We start from the raw sequence: 16,489 nt of genomic DNA on the forward strand, positions 1-16,489 counted from the left end.
CGTTTAATTATATGTCCAATAAATTTGTCTGTGTTTGTATAGTAATTAGTAACATGTACCCCGTTGGCACTAAGTGCTTATCACTAGGTACAATCCATACTAATATTATAAATGCGAAAGTAACTCTGTCTGTCTGTCTGTCTGTCTGTTACTCAATCACGCCTAAACTACTAAACCAATTTGCATGAAATTTGGTATGGAGATATTTTGATACCCGAGAAAAGACATAGGCTATCTTTTATTGCGAAATATGTACCACGGGCGAAGCCGGGGCGGACCACTAGTATAATATAAGTTGTTACATTAACGACATTTTTAATAGATAGAGTGAATCAATATAGTAGATATTATATTAGTAGGTATATACTAAAACCTTCCTCTAAATAATATAATTTAATAGGTTTTAGACATAGCGGGCGAAGCCGCGGACGGAAAGCTAGTTTATAAATATAAAAATTTTACTACTACTAAGTAATTGGTTTTGAATTTGTTACACTAATGTATACTAATATTATAAAGCTGTAGAACTTGTTTGTTTGAACGAGCTAATCAGGAACTACTAGTTCGATTTGAAAAATTCTTTCGGTGTTAGATAGACCATTTATCGAGGAAGGCTATAGGCTATAATATATCATCTCGCTGAGACCAACAGGAGCGGGTCAGTGGGGATAAAACCGCGGAGCATAGCTAGTTATTATCATATTTTCTAAATAACTTCGAATGACTAAACACTTTCAAATACCACGTAATATAGGAAAATCTTGGAAATTCTGTGTATTATTAGAACAAGATAAGAACGATTGCTCATTGATTCTGCCATTTATCTGGCCAATACATCTTATTGATACATTTATCGAACATCAACCTGTGAAGTTGTTTGTGGAAATTCCGAAAGTAAATATGTTTTTCTATATGTTAGAATTTATATACACATCATCAAAGTCTAGAGATATATTGATGAAATATTATCTAAAATCTATGAGGGAATTTGTCATATCCATACTAATATTATAAATGCGAAAGTAACTCCGTCTGTTACTTAATCACGCATTAACTAATGAACCAATTTGCATGAAATTTGGTATAGAGATATTTTGATACCCGAGAAAGGACATAGGATAGGTTTTATCCCGGAAATCCCACGGGAAAGGGAACTATGTGGGTTTTTCTTTGACTACGCGGGCGATGCCGAGGTTGGAAAGCTAGTTGTAAATATTTCAAATTGCCTTTATTTGTTTATTAGCGGTCCGCCCCGGCTTCGCCTGTGGTACATAGGTATTTAGGCTTTCTCTACATAAGAACCATCCTCATACTTCAAGGAATATAATAACTTCCACAAACATTAAAAAAAAAGAATTATCGAAATCGGTTCAGCTGTTCACACGAGATGCAGTGACAACGCGAAACGGGTTTCATTTTTAGATATATGTATAGAACTTCATTTTTTCTCACCAAGGTGGAAACTTGGATGATAAGGACATTCATTTCTTGTTAAAAAACTATATAATTGAGTTAACAATTTTTGTCTAAAAAAATCTATAAGTAAAAAAGTTTTTATATCTTTGAATAATATAAAATCTGTGTATAAAATAGTCAATCACTATCACTAGCTTTTTAATATTTTAACCACATATTATGTGCCTAGATCGATACGAAAGCTATAATCTAGTAAAATAGAATTAAAATAAATGATTTTTAAAATATAATCAATGTATAAAGTATATTTCCAATATAGAGTTATACGTTATACACCAAATTGGTGACAAGTATACAATCACGAGTGACTACGTGTGTAGTGTACGTGCTTATTACGTGTAGCGAAGGCTATTGCCATTGATAGCCATAATTTTTATGAATCTAACTAAATTGTCTAATAATTGATAAGGTTAATATACCTACTAATTTACTTTTTAAAGAGTTACTAATTGACTTATTTATGTCAATGAAAAAACTTACTTAAAAAAGTGATGTACGTTTGTGTTGTCATTGATAGAGTCCTGTAAAGCTGTTTATGGTCCTGTTGGCTTCCAGGCTGCACAGAAATGCTATTAGAATGTAAATATAGTCATGAATTATTTTAGTTAGCATTTAGCTTAATATTAATGATTCTCAACATTTAAACCTTAAGACAAATAATTCAAGACCAAAATAAGTTAACTTTTCGAGTTTTTGCGAAAATAACTAGTACAATGCTGAATAAATTTACATCTCAATGCCGGCTGCTCAGGGCACAGTTAAACAGTTAGAATCCTGATTAAAACGGAGACAATTCCAACAAAACAAATATCTTCTTATGGTATTTTAGTGTTCAAATAGGTAGCGTTTAGCTACTATTATGTATTCTGTGGTTCAAGCATGACTTTTATATAATAGACTAGCTGTGTCCCGCGGTTTTACCAGTAGTGCTCCGCTCCTGTTAATCTAAGCGTGATGATATAACCTAAAGCCTTCCTCGACCAATGGGCTGTCTAACACCGAAATAATTTTTCAAATCGGACCAGTAGTTCCTGAGATTAGCGCGTTCAAACAAACTCAGCTTTTTAATATACTAGCTTACCGCCCGCGGCTTCGCCCGCTTTGCCTAAAACCTAATAAATTATATACTAAAACCTTCCTCTTGAATCACTCCATCTATTTAAAAAAAACGGCATGAAAATCCGTTGCGTAGTTTTAAAGATTAAAGCATACAAACTACAAAGGGACATAGGGAAATAGGGACAGAGAAAGCGACTTTGTTTTATACTATGTAGTGATAGTGAAGTGTAGATATAGATATATACAATAAACATCGTGTTGATTCCACATGAAGCAATATTTCTCATATATGATGCTCTTGTTATCGATATAAATAGAGTCTGATACGTGATAAGGCAGTTTTGTCGTTCCGATGAGTTTGTCTCATTATTATCAGTTCATCTCTGAACGTCGCTGTGAATAGTGTGGTGAGATGTGCTTTTAGTTATTTGTGATAATTTAAAATATTATTTGTTAGTTTATTGAAGATTTAGAAATTTGCAATTTAGAATTGGTGATCAATGCAGTTTTAGTTTTTATTGATTGATTTTTTGACAAATTTAATGAAATAATTTAAATAGGGATTCGGAACATAAGAAGAATTAAACAACTAATCTCCTCGTTTTTTTTAATGTACTATGCTTACCTATTAGTAGATAATATTTTTTACTATATTTTATTTCGTAATATAAAATACAAACTTATTTTCTTATGTACCGTGTATTAGCAGTGCTGTTACTCCAGATTTATCTTATTTACTTCAAAATGATAAACAAGAACAATATTTGTTTCATGAAATAACGTAATATTAAAATAGTTAGGTCAATATTTTGTTTAAAAAATTTCCCGCGTCATGTGATAGTAGTTTCGCTTTTCCTCCGCTAGAGGGAGACATATCGTCACATTGTGTTATGAATATAAGTACCTAATAAAATATTATTTTAAATAATGTTTTAAGTGACCTAGAGCTAAATAATATATGGAAAAACATGTTATAAACAATTATATCTCAATCCTTGAAAACTAAACGTCTTTTCGAAATATTATAACATATCTAGGTACTTACCTAAGTTTTAGTTTCAATTTATAAGATCTTGTAGCTAGCCAGACATTACGGTCTTATACATATTATGTGTAAGTTAGTTTCAAGTTGTAAGGTTTTAACTTTTAGTGTAGATTTTAGAGATAGCTATGTTGCTTTGTAGTTTACTTAATAATTTGAATAATTTAAAACTTAAGTGCAAGTTTTGTACTTAGAGGTTTTTAATAATAATGTAATGCATCTTCTAGTATTACATGTTTCATTGATAAATCTAATTCACGGAGAAGTAGAGAATTTGTTTGTTTTATATGCAATCAGTCTCTGCACTTAATAAGATTATTTAAAAAAATAAAAAAAAAAAATATTTTCCACAGATAAAAAATGTCAGATCAAACAGTACTACAGCCGGGTTTGAACATCAAGCCGGTAATTGACCACGAAAGTGTAAAACTCCTCGTGGAGCGGCTCTATGGCATCTCTGTTCTCGAGTTGACTGAACTAAATGGTTATGACGACAAGAACTATAAAATTATAGAGGACCCCAATATGAAGAATCCGCTGATAACCAACCATTGCCCTCACGGGTACGTCTTGAAGATTATGAACTCTATGGACTCGAAGAATGTTAGTCTGGTGGAGGCGCAGAACGAAATTATGAACTTTTTGTGTAAGTATTGGGTGTGTACCTAATTATGTGTGAGTGTTGAAGTGAAGCTATTAAAGTAATGGACTGTTATTGATGCGGTTTTTAATAGTAAAAGAGTACTATTATATATATTCTGGTGTAAAAGCAATTGTTTGTAGTAACTTCGAAAGAGTTTTTAATTTTTTAAATATCGGTAGAGAGAATAATGGGCATTGTAGATTCGCTATAATGTTCAAAAAAATATATGTTGTGTTCATTTTTGAATTTAAAACTAATAGAATACAAACATCTCTACGTAGTCCATTATTACAATAATACTGGTTAAAACCAGCTTCACATACTCCTATATTAAATGTCGTAGGTACGTAAGTAGGTAGGTAAGCAAATCATAAAATATGCACAATCTTTTGTATTGCGTCTGAAACAAAACAAACTTATGAAAATACTTATTTTGAAAGACTGCGTTAAATTCATTGTGCTCGTGAAATAAGCATTTAAAATTATTTGTGTAAATGACAAACCATATTTTAAAAACTTCGTCTGTAGGTAATGTGAGTTTGGTGAAAATTTTTCTAGCATGCTGTCATAATTTTCATAATCTCATTTCAAGGTAACTTTTTATCTAATATAATGTAATTTAGTAAAGGAAAAAAAAAACAGTAGGTAGGTACCTAATGTAAGTTTATCGTAAAAAGAGTCAAAATCCGAACCTTCTCTTTCTAAACTGGTTTAAAAACTGCCTTATTTATTGATTTTATTTTAATTTTTCCTGCTATCCTATCCACAACGAGCTATTAAAAAAAAAATAACACATTATTTCATATATATATATTTTCTTTATTCAATCATTTTCTTCCAGTAACGCGCTCAGTAACCTGCCCCAAACCGATACGCAACGTGTACGGGCACTTGCACTCAATAGAGACGATCGGGGGCAAGGGGCACGCGGTCAGACTGCTGGAGTACGTCCCCGGGGAGCTGCTGAAGGACGTGCCCCAGAGCGAGGCGCTCCAATACCAGCTCGGCGAGTTCGTCGCTAACCTGGACAATAAGCTGCAGGTGAGACTTCGATTTAAATGAAGGCATAAATTATATACTTGTTCTAATATTATAAACTAGCTGCGCTCCGCGGTTCACTCGCGTGGCTCTGCTCCTGTTGGTCTTAGCGTGATGATATATAAGCCTATAGCCTTCCTCAATAAATGGGCTATCGCCTATCTAACACCGAAAGAATTTTTCAAATCAGACCAGTAGTTCCCGAGATTAGCGCGTTCAAACAAACAAAGAAACTCTTCTAAGCTAAGACCAACAGGAGCGGACTGCGGAGCAATGCGGGTGAAACCGCAGGGCACAGCTAGGATTAAATAAAATATTTCATTAAATGCTGTAATGATAATTTACAGATATGTAATACAGTATTTGATAATTTACTGTTTATTTACTAAGTTAATAATAGATAATTTTGCATTGTTTTGTTAGTTATCGTGTTTGCTATAATTACCTAGTTTCTTGTTCTGTTACATAATATTAGAAAAATATATTGCCTTACTTTTATGTAGTTATTATTAGTAAAGAAAATTAGTTGTCATATTATTATACGTGGAACAGAAATTTGTATTCTTTTGTTCGCGATATTACGTATTTTCATTTTCCCAAAATGTAACACAACAAATTAAAATGTAAAAAGATTTACAGTTGACTCTACAAAGCATTATTATTTCTATAAAGTAATCATTGTGTCCTAATTCCTAAATAACTGTTGTATCGTTTAATTAAGCAATTAACAGCAATTAAAAAAATATGACAATGGGACATATCTGAAGATTTTTCTTGAAGAAGATTTGGTTAGTTGTAGATCGTATTTATTCATCAGTAGCTGCGCCCCGCGGTTTCGACCATGTGGATCTGCTTCTGTTGGTCTTATATTATATATTATAGCGCATAGCCTTCCTCGATAAATGGGCTATCTAAAACCGAAAGAATTTTTCAAATCGGACCAGTAGTTGCTGAGATTAGCGCGTTCAAACAAACAAAATCTTCAGCTTTATAATATAAGTATAGATAGTAGTAATGTGATATATATTATATAATATAAAATATCTACGTATATATAAGCTTTAAGTTCAAACTCTACATCTTTAAAATCATGATTATTGAAATTACTGTAGGTTCTTCATCTCAATATCTACAAAATACTTTTTAAATCTTCTTTTATATAGTAGATAGATCACTAAAAAGTAAAAACTACTTCTAAAAGATAATTCATATAATATAGTCACTAAAAATATTTCTAAACATAATTTCATGATTTACTTGAAAACAAGCATGATACGTGAATGTAATTTGCTAACATAATATTACGTCCAAGGTCTTGCCGTGACTGTGACGTTAAGTGGGACAAAATTATAACTCACAGCATGTTATATTGTACATACAATATTCTATATCTAACCATAAAGTTAAGTTCCATGTCCCCCAGTGGGGTAAGGGGCAGATGCGTTATACATCTGTTTCACTGATCGATTTTCTTTAGGGACAAATAGGTGATCAGCCTTCTGTCTGTATCCTGCCAGACCGAGACATTTTTTTTTCTTCGTCTCCACCGGGAATCGAACCCAGATCCCCTCAGTTCTACGCTCACATCAAAGTATAGCGGTCTATGTAACCATACATAATACATATATAATAAAATCGTTGGGAAGTCAAAAATTGTTTTTAGAAGTTTTGTCTGTCTGTTTGTCCGGGCTTAACTTAAAAAGTACTACATGGATTTACTTAAAATTTTGTACAGAGATAGCTTGAGACCTGAAGTACGACATAGTATGCGCATTTTTCTTTGACTACGCGGTCGCGGGTGAAGCCGCAGGAGGAAAGCTAGTAAAATGTAATGGACTAGTTTTCCGTCCTTGCGGTACTCATGGGAATGATATGTTGTAACGCAGTAATAGTGGCCTATTATCAATTATCACCACCATTTGTAACCACTGCAGGGACAAGGGCCTCCCATATAGGGCTGGCCATAATCCACCACGCAGGCCAAGTGGCCGGATGTCACATGTCGTCGAACTTTTGATTCAACATGTCGGCTTCCTCACGATGTTTTCCTTCAACATTTAGAGTTGATGTTAACATGCGTAGATGAATTGAAAAATCAATTTATTTCCTGCTCGCTCACCTGGTCTCAAACCCCCGACTTATCGATTTGAAGTCCGAGGTCCTTGCCACTGTGCCGTAGTAAAGTAAAGTAGCCTATTATCACTGTTTAATTTTCTATCTCCAGGCAGAAAAATCATTCTATAAAATATCTACGTTGCGACGTGAAAGAAATAGAAATAGTTGCACTTTTGCATTTATAATATTAGTGCCTAAAGACGCGTTAGAGTATACCTACCTATATTCTATTAGGTATAAAGATTAGCTACGTACGTTAGTTCCCTTGACTTCGCTGCGGTAAAAATGAGAAGTGATAAAAATCCTGATTAAATTCTTTAAAATAAATAATTATAGCCTCTACATAGAGGCTCTACATACAGCTACATAGCTGTGCCTGCAAAATGAGGATTAGCTGGAACAAACAGACAGACAGACAAAAATTATACAGGTACCTAAATCGTTATTTACGTGTCATATGCAGTTAGTAAAAAGCGGTAATTTCAACGTCACAAACAGACACGTCATATTCATTTGTATAGATTATTAGGTACACCAGATTTTCTTTCCAGAATTTCAACCACTCCGGGCTGGTCACCCGGGAGCACATCTGGATGCTCTCGAAGGTCCCGGAACTGGAGAAATTCAAATATGTTATCAAGGATGCCGAGAAACTGGATCTGGTTGAAGAGGTATGTGCTATTTGTAAATAGGCTATAGTTATAAGTTAGGTTATAGTTAGCACAGATAATAAAATAATATTATACAGCACGAATAATTACTAGGTACATAGTATAAAACAAATTCGCTTTCCCTGTCCCTATGTGCCTTTGTATGCTTAAATCCTTAAAAATACGCAACGGATTTTGATGCGGTTTTTTTTAATAGATAGAATGATTCTCGACGAAGGATTTAGTATGTAATTTGTTAGGTTTTAGACAAAGTTGGCGAAGCCGCGGGCGGAAAGCTAGTAAATACCTATTAGATTTTTGTATAGGTAAATTATTTTCAAGATTTTTTGTTGATGAAATGAAAGCTATAAACCGAGATTGTTTATTTCATTGAAGAAGAGGTTTTATCAAATGTAAGATTGTTTTATCTTTAGTGTGTGTAAAACGAGATTTATTTGAACAGCGATTACATTACGAAGTATGATATAGGTAGTAGATTTTTAACTGAGTTATTTTTTAAATTTACATGATATAATATAGTTGCTGTAATAAATGGGACATGGGACAGATGCCTGTAATTTATTTCACACTAAGTAAAATTACACGATTAATCTGAAGGCACTTCTTATTTCCAGACAGTTTACGCCATGAATTGAACTGACTTCCGCGTGAACTTCCGCCCGCGACTCCGTCCGCGCGGAAAAATTAAGATTTATTTTTTCTACGTATTTTTCCGGGATAAAAAGTATCCTATTTTATGCCCAGGATAATAAGGTTATTATATTATTATATTAATTATGGATATTATACCAAGTTTCATCGAAATCGAACCGTTAGTTTTCACGTGATGCCTGAACATACAGACAGACAGACAGACAGACAGACAGACAGACAAAAAATTTTTTAATCACATATTTGGGTTTGGTATCGATCCAGTAACACTAACAGTCCCCTGCTATTTATTTTTTCAATATTTTCAATGTACAGAATTGACCCTTCTACAGATTTATTATATGTAGGTATAGATTTTATTTATTTTATTTTTTACATACATAGATTCCTTACAGCTATTTGTATTACAATATTTTTATTTAACTTTAACAAAACAATACGCCAATAAAAAGGAATACTAATAATAAGACAATTAATGTGACAGTAGTTTTACATTAATTATAACAATGATAAAGTGGAAAAAATTAATTTATACATATATATGTTTTTGGACATGATATACAAAAAAGAGGAAAACGTACCTACCCATTATAGAATGTTTGGTATGGATGTGTGAATGTGTGTACTGTGTGTGTTGTGTATAGTGGTGTAGTGTGGTGAGAATGTGTAAAAGTAAACTTAAGAAATTATTGAATTGGTGATGTCTGTTACTGCTTTTTTAAAACTGTTACGGGAGAGATGAAATATGTCAACACTTGAAAATTTCTTATTGTAAATATCAGGTAGACGGAAGAGTGTAGAATTTTGCAGGTGTTTGGTTGAAGCGAGGGGAACCTTTAATAGTTGGCAATGCCTTGTTCGTAATGACGGTGTTTGTAGTGATATATTACCGAGAATATTTGGACAGTCCAGTCTATTACGCATTATGTCGTAAAGCAGCATCATGTCAATAATATCTCTCCGTTGTTCGAGTGTATTGATCCTTTGGAGAGAGCATCCTTCAAGGTAATTAGCACAAGAGGTCTTCGATATAAAATTAAGTAATATAATTAAATAATTAGATGAATGAACTATTAACTTATTATTATGAATGCAATAACCAGCCATGGTTAATTATTGTTTAATATGAATTTTCCGGTCAGTTCAATTCACAGCGTAAACTGTCTGGAAATAAGAGTCAAAATAGGGTGAAATAAAACAAACTATCTTTATAATACAATGTTTTTATTTTACATAACAGGTTACTGACGAAATAATACATTGCCTCTACATTATAATATTATATTTTAATTTCCAGGTGATCGAGGAGTTCAAATACGCAGTTGTCCCTCATCTGGAAGAGCTGGAGAAGGGCGTGATCCATGGGGACGTTAATGAGATGAATGTTGTGGTGTCTGCTAAACCTGGAGCAAGGTAATAAATAATAAATACTTACACTTAATTTGGCACCAAATAAAAACAGACAATATAACAAAATGAAAAAGACAATATAATGTATAAACAAAAAGGCGGCCTTATGGCTACTGAGCAATTTCTACCATATAGGTAGGATTTTTAATTATAAAAGGGGAAAACAATAGGTGATGCAGTAATGAAAATTTAATTATAGGAGATTTAATTTTTTGCACTATTTACTGTTTAGGATCCTTTTCCACCAATAATGTGCGAGAATTAATTGTTGCGAGGAATGCAGTGTTGGTAAGAACCATAATGGCACATTATTGGTGGTTGGTTAAGTATACAAAATATGTAATCTAAACATTCTAAGTACTGCAGCTATCAATTGAATCATTGATGTTATTATTAAAATATAATTTATAATCATATTCAGGGGTCTAACACCAAAACTCCTGAGGGTTTGCAGTCAGATATTAGATGGAGTGATTCTCAGGTAAGCCAATGGTGAGTACACTAACTTACCTTGGCTTACCAGGTAACGGTTGATATTATAATATTAGTGTCTAATATTTCTAAACTAAATATTTTTGGGTAAATAAACTAAAGGTGATTGCGGTTTTTTTTAATTTACAGTTTACGTACATTAGTTACATAACTGAGTAACTGACTCGATTTATTTTCTAGAGGAATAAATAAGTACTTACATTTTGTTTTCATGACGTAGTTAGGTACCTACTTATGTACCTGTTAAATAATTTGCTTCGTGACAGAGTAATTTTCATGGATTCATGTAAAAATTTCCACGTCTCCGCGATAATAAACATACTTTGTAGTTTGTAGATAGGTAATTGATAATTGGCAATATTTTAGAAGTGAAAATGAAATTAAATAATATCTTGTTGTTAAGGAAATCAGTTGTAAATTGTATAATTATAACTTCGTGGTCAAATATTATTTACTTTATCTTTGTTATAATGTTATTAATATTATTTTTAACTTACAAATGTAGTACTGAATTTACATATATGTCAATATTATTAATTATTTTCTTCGATGCTTTAATATTAATATTTTAATATTATTTCGGATATTTAATACGTGTTTAATACAAACTTAAATGACAATTGCTATGCACGCCATCTAGTTACGTATTTGTAAACTATTAAAATGGTGATCTTCAAACATTAATATAATACTAACATGATTTCTGGGTTAACGACCTTAGTTTTTAAGTAACTTATTATATTTATGCAATAATAAAACAATTTTCTTACTACATATTGCAATCGTGTCCATTATGGAATATATATATATATATATATATATATAGTGAAATTAATTAAGATCCACGCCATCTATTGACAAGGTGCAGAACCACAACAGCTCAAGTGTTTATTACAATTTTATTTTTAATTCATCAAAATCTAATTTCGTTAAATAAGTTTCTTAAAATTTCGTACATATATATATTTCGATTGATATACGTTTGATAAAATAATATTTTTTGTTGTGATTCGAGCATGTTGTAGTCCGACTGATAGTTGATTAAATTAATATCCACGCCATCTATTGACAAGGTGCAGAACTACAACAAATAAGTGTTTATTGTTTTGGAAATCATAAACATTTTATATCGATAGATGGCGCGCTATTAAATTTTTTGTGAATAGAAAAAAATTGCGAAATGTATAAAAAAATAATTGAAAGAGACTGGTTTCGACTTTCGAACCAACGTCTTTTTGCCATACCGGGGCAATGTGTACGCCTTTCACCACTCGTGAATACACAGCAGCAATCGAATTTCTTATACTCTTTCGGTTTTAATATGTTCATAAGAGATACCCCTCGCCGTCCTTAAAATCTAACAATTTCTCATTTACAAATGACCATTTCTTTATTCCAGCCAAACAGACTATCGCATAACGGGTATCCTAGACTTCGGGGACATCCAGTACTCCTACTATGTCTTCGAGCTGGCAATCACAATGACATACACGATGTTAATGAGCGGCGACCTGAGGAGCGGCGGGATCGTGCTGGCGGGGTACTGTGTGAACAGACGCCTGCCTGATATGGAGTATCGGCTTTTGAAGGTAAACTGTTTATGTAAAAATGAATTAAAAAATCGGATTATTTTTAATAAATTCAATCTGTCTTTCACAAAAACCTTTATACAGGGTTTAACTTTTAAGCGCGGGTTTTTGTCGTATTTCACATAGACAACTATTAAAGTGACAGATCCCTGGTTTAAAGTTAGACTGGGTTTAAATTGTTTTGTGGTAAGACATAATATAAGTTTAAACTAATAGGTAGATGTCTATCACCATAGAATTTTTTTAATCTGTCCAATGGATTTTACGTGCAACAGCCAAACATACAAAAATTACTAACTAACCTAACTTTAACACATCCAATTGTTTTATATTAATGAACTGATTAATATTTTTTATTACATATTTAAGTAAGGATAAATGGATAGGTACACTGTTAACTGTTTAAGCTCTACCTATAAAGTAATAAGTTAAATTTTATTTCCACAGACGTTGATCTCAGCCCGCCTAGTCCAAAGCCTAACTCTAGGCGCCTATTCGATCGCCCAAGACCCAAGCAATGCCTATGTATCATCTACAGAAAAAGCAAATGGATGGGAATTACTGAAAAAGCTGAGGAAAACCAAACCAGACCCTGATGACGATCCTACTGATTGGAAAGCTATTGCCAATGAGTATTTGACTAGAAGCTAAATATTATAAAAATAAAGATAATAATATGTTTGCAATAGGTTACATATTATTTTAATATTGTATACTAATTATTGATACTGTAATAACTGTGAGCCCCGAGCGGCCCGATCGGTCCACGACACAATAGATTTTCTATTGTGTCTGTGATTCCGGGGGCTGAGTTAATAATAATTCATTGAAAAAAGAATAATAAGATACAAAATACAAATTAAGGTCACTTTGTTATTTTATATATACCTACCTAATGTTATTTTAAAATAATATATTGTTTTGTTTCATGGAAATTGTCAATATAGGTAACTTAGGTCCTAGGAGTCTATATTATGTATTTTTTAGTACTATATCAATTTTAAACGTACCTAATATTATTATGTAAATAGCACCTTCTTAAGTGGTTTATTAAATGTATCACTTAGCTAAATAATGAATGTATTATAAAAGTATTATTTTTAGATAGATTTTTGAGTAATAAAGCATTTAAAGACATTTTTTTGTTTTATTTCAATCAACCAATTATTATTATGTAATCACTTCATACTACATAGTATAAAAATGCTTTCTCTATGTTCGTTTGTATGCTTACATCTTTAAAACTACGCAACGGATTTTGATGCGGTTTTTTTAATAGATAGAATGATGTGATGCAAGAAAAAGTTTTAGTATGTAATTTATTAGGTTTTAGACAAAACGGGCGAAGCCGCGGGCGGTACGTTAGTACCTTGTCTGTATTAGGTATGATAATTTTTTACTTATATACCTAACTATATATTTTGAATATTTTTTAAAACATATGTAATTTTAAACTTTTGCTATGAACTTCTCACGATGACATCTATTCCTACAAAAAATTCATCGAAATCTGTTTAATTTGCGACAGACCAACAAATCTATGGATTTATATTATTAAAAAATAGTGCTATAAATATTGGCTAAATATATTTGTATTTGAAAAGGTCAGTTTAAATAACATGCTCTCAATAAAAACTACATATTACTAAATTTGATTGATTTACTGTATTTCGCTCGGAGCGGTCAATGACATCCTTGTGAGCAAAATGTGGGCAAATTAAATTGTAATTATTGCTTCTCACAGGTCAAATGATGTAATGTGTAAATAATATATTTATTTATTCTGCGTGCTTGTCACTGTACTCCTAAACAGCTGGACCGATTTTAATGAATTTTTTTTTAGAGAGTCGAGAATGATTTTGACTAGCAATTCGAAAGCGAGCGAAGCCGCGGGGACAAGCTAGTATAATACATTATTTATTAAAAAAAAACTTGTGTCACAGTGTTATTAATGAAACTGATTGGAAATGACTTGAACGATTTTTGAAATATTTTCCGCCCGCGGCTTCACCCGCGTTTTCAAAGATAAACCTGCATAGTTCCCGTTCCCCTAGGATTTACGGGATAAAACCTGTCCTATGTGTTAATCCAAGTTACACTCTATATGTGTGCCAAATGTTATTGTAATCGGTTCAGTAATATTTGCGTGAAAGAGTAACAAACAGACATACATACAGACGACAGACAACTTCCACATTTATAATATTTATTAGTAGCATAGGATAGTAGGACATTATTATTCAGTTTAGGTGAGAATAAAAGGGTAAAACAGAGAAATTATTGTAAGTAAGATAGAAAAAGACATGGCAGAACATTGTAATTTGTAGAGTTACCTAGGTAGATATATATATACGAGTATGTGGCGTAGTATTAATAAAAACTGTTATTTCATAGTTATAAAAATACATAATATACACTTCAACATATTTTTCAACCAACAAAAAAATCATTAATTAAAATATAGGTACTGTTATTAACTTATCAAGTAAATAAACTCCAAATGCACAGGAAGTATCTACGGTTTACGCTTTGACATGAGTGACATACAGACACCTTCGTTAATTATCGATTTAATATATTATTGATTGAGATGATATTTGTCTAATTAACGTCTGTCTGCTTGACAGGATGTGTGTGAGGTGTGGCTGATAGAATCTACGGTTAAAATAATATAGACCCATTGATTATACTATACTAAATTATATTTATTATAAATGAAAAATTAAAATTTGACATTATACGGACGAACAGACAGACATACAGACGGCGAAGTTTCAGTTATAGAGTTTCGTTTTTCACTTTTGGCACGGAACTTAAAAACACGCTTTAAGAAGATAAACTTGTATAACATTTATATATGTACTTGTATAACTTTTAAACTTGTATCGTCACTGATCCTTATTAAGTGTACAAAGTTTGAACTAAATCTGTCCATTTCGAGTGGGTCAAAATTGTCAGTGAAGATAATAATAGCGTGTTAAAAATAATTTGAATACAGCAATATACAGATTATACACAATATATTAAAATCAAAAACAACTTTCCCTGCATATGTTTCAATAGCTTATAGAAAACCGTATGTTAGAGAGTACCTACCTATTATTATATAGAGCTGTATTTTATTATTATATTGGGCGGAGCCTGGGCGCATTGATAGTTGTTTTGTGATTTTAATTAATCCAGTGTCGCTTTCGTTATTAAACTGAATCAAACGTCACCTTTCAAGACATCCAGAAGAAAAAAATTCGCTAAAAATTCTAAGAGACTTCTAGTTTTCTTTTTACTCGTTATTATCCTTACTAATATCAATGCTAAAGTGGTGAAAGTGTGTTTGTATGTTTGTCTATTAAAAAATGAAAAATCTCACTTCCATGGGAATATCTTTCGACAACACGGGCGAAGCCGCGGGTGGAAAGCTTCTTAGGTATAAGTTTATTAATAAAGTTACTACAAGTTTCTTCTCACGATAACGGGATAACCAATAACAAACTGAAAAACCATTAATATTTCTATCTATTCTCTTACAAAATGATCCAATCTAGCGTCTAGGGTGCAACTTGTAACTTAAAGCTCACGTAAGCTAAGGGCACACACATGTAGTGTGAACAGCTGATCCGTACGATACGGCCGTGCGCGAGCGCAGTGAAAGTGTTTCGTGTAATTTCAAGTTAATGTCCTTAATAATTATGTGTCAAGTGGAAAATATATATTAACAAGTGAATAAAAAAATATTACCCTAATTAGATTAATCTGGTGAAAACTTCAGGAGAATAGCTACAATATTTAAGAAAAAAACTAATAAAAAATAAATGTTTAGTGCTTTACAAATATAGGTATAGGCTATAGGTATAAATAATGGACCTTATTATTAAAAAATAAATTCAGAAAAAGCTTACCTATATTTTTAGTATCTAAAAAATCAACAATGATAAATAAAATAAGATAGATATTTCTTAAAAATTCGAATTATTTATACCTTAAATATCGAATTAAATGTCATAATAAATGAGAAATGTATAAATTATAATATAAAATCTAATCCATTAGTAGTTCGTGGTTTCACCGGCGTGAAACCGATTCATACCTTATTGCAAAGATCATCAAAAAGCATGCAGACAGAAAACCTTTGACATTTATAATTTTAGAACAAACATCACAAAAAAGCTGGATTTTTATGGAACGTTTGATTTACAATATTATTCGAATTTTATAGCCCAAGACAAATGACAATATCAAAGCCTAGCGATATTTGGTACCTAATCCATCAAACAACAATCTTCTTTTTTTCGAACAATTTAAGATC

The 16,489-nt window shown here is 31.9% G+C and overlaps 2 protein-coding genes across 2 annotated transcripts in view; both read left to right on the top strand.

Moving 5' to 3' along the window:
• The first annotated feature begins 3,922 nt into the window (after positions 1-3,922).
• Positions 3,923-13,032, top strand: LOC123703315 (hydroxylysine kinase). Its single transcript, XM_045651273.1, has 6 exons — positions 3,923-4,223; positions 5,062-5,261; positions 7,925-8,044; positions 9,993-10,108; positions 11,997-12,186; positions 12,634-13,032. The coding sequence occupies exons 1-6, from the start codon at positions 3,938-3,940 to the stop codon at positions 12,835-12,837; spliced, it is 1,116 nt and encodes a 371-aa protein (XP_045507229.1). The 5' UTR covers positions 3,923-3,937; the 3' UTR covers positions 12,838-13,032.
• A 2,743-nt stretch (positions 13,033-15,775) lies between these two features.
• Positions 15,776-16,489, top strand: part of LOC123703319 (NADPH oxidase 5-like) — a 58,053-nt gene continuing 57,339 nt past the window's right edge. Inside the window, exon 1 of the mRNA XM_045651279.1 lies at positions 15,776-15,843. The gene's annotated coding sequence lies outside the window, so the exon portion shown is untranslated. The remainder of the gene's footprint in view (positions 15,844-16,489) is intronic.

Source organism: Colias croceus, chromosome 25 (assembly GCF_905220415.1).
Source record: "Colias croceus chromosome 25, ilColCroc2.1".
Classification (NCBI taxonomy): Eukaryota; Metazoa; Arthropoda; class Insecta; order Lepidoptera; family Pieridae; genus Colias; species Colias croceus.

What these genes read in the sequence shown, in the direction of transcription:
- LOC123703315 (XM_045651273.1), top strand. Translation starts at nt 3,938, where the DNA reads ATGTCAGATCAAACAGTACTACAGCCGGGTTTGAACATCAAGCCGGTA. An exon ending in AACTGGATCTGGTTGAAGAG is followed by an intron (nt 8,045 to 9,992) that starts GTATGTGCTATT and finishes TTTAATTTCCAG; the next exon opens with GTGATCGAGGAGTTCAAATA. An exon ending in TGGAGTATCGGCTTTTGAAG is followed by an intron (nt 12,187 to 12,633) that starts GTAAACTGTTTA and finishes TTATTTCCACAG; the next exon opens with ACGTTGATCTCAGCCCGCCT.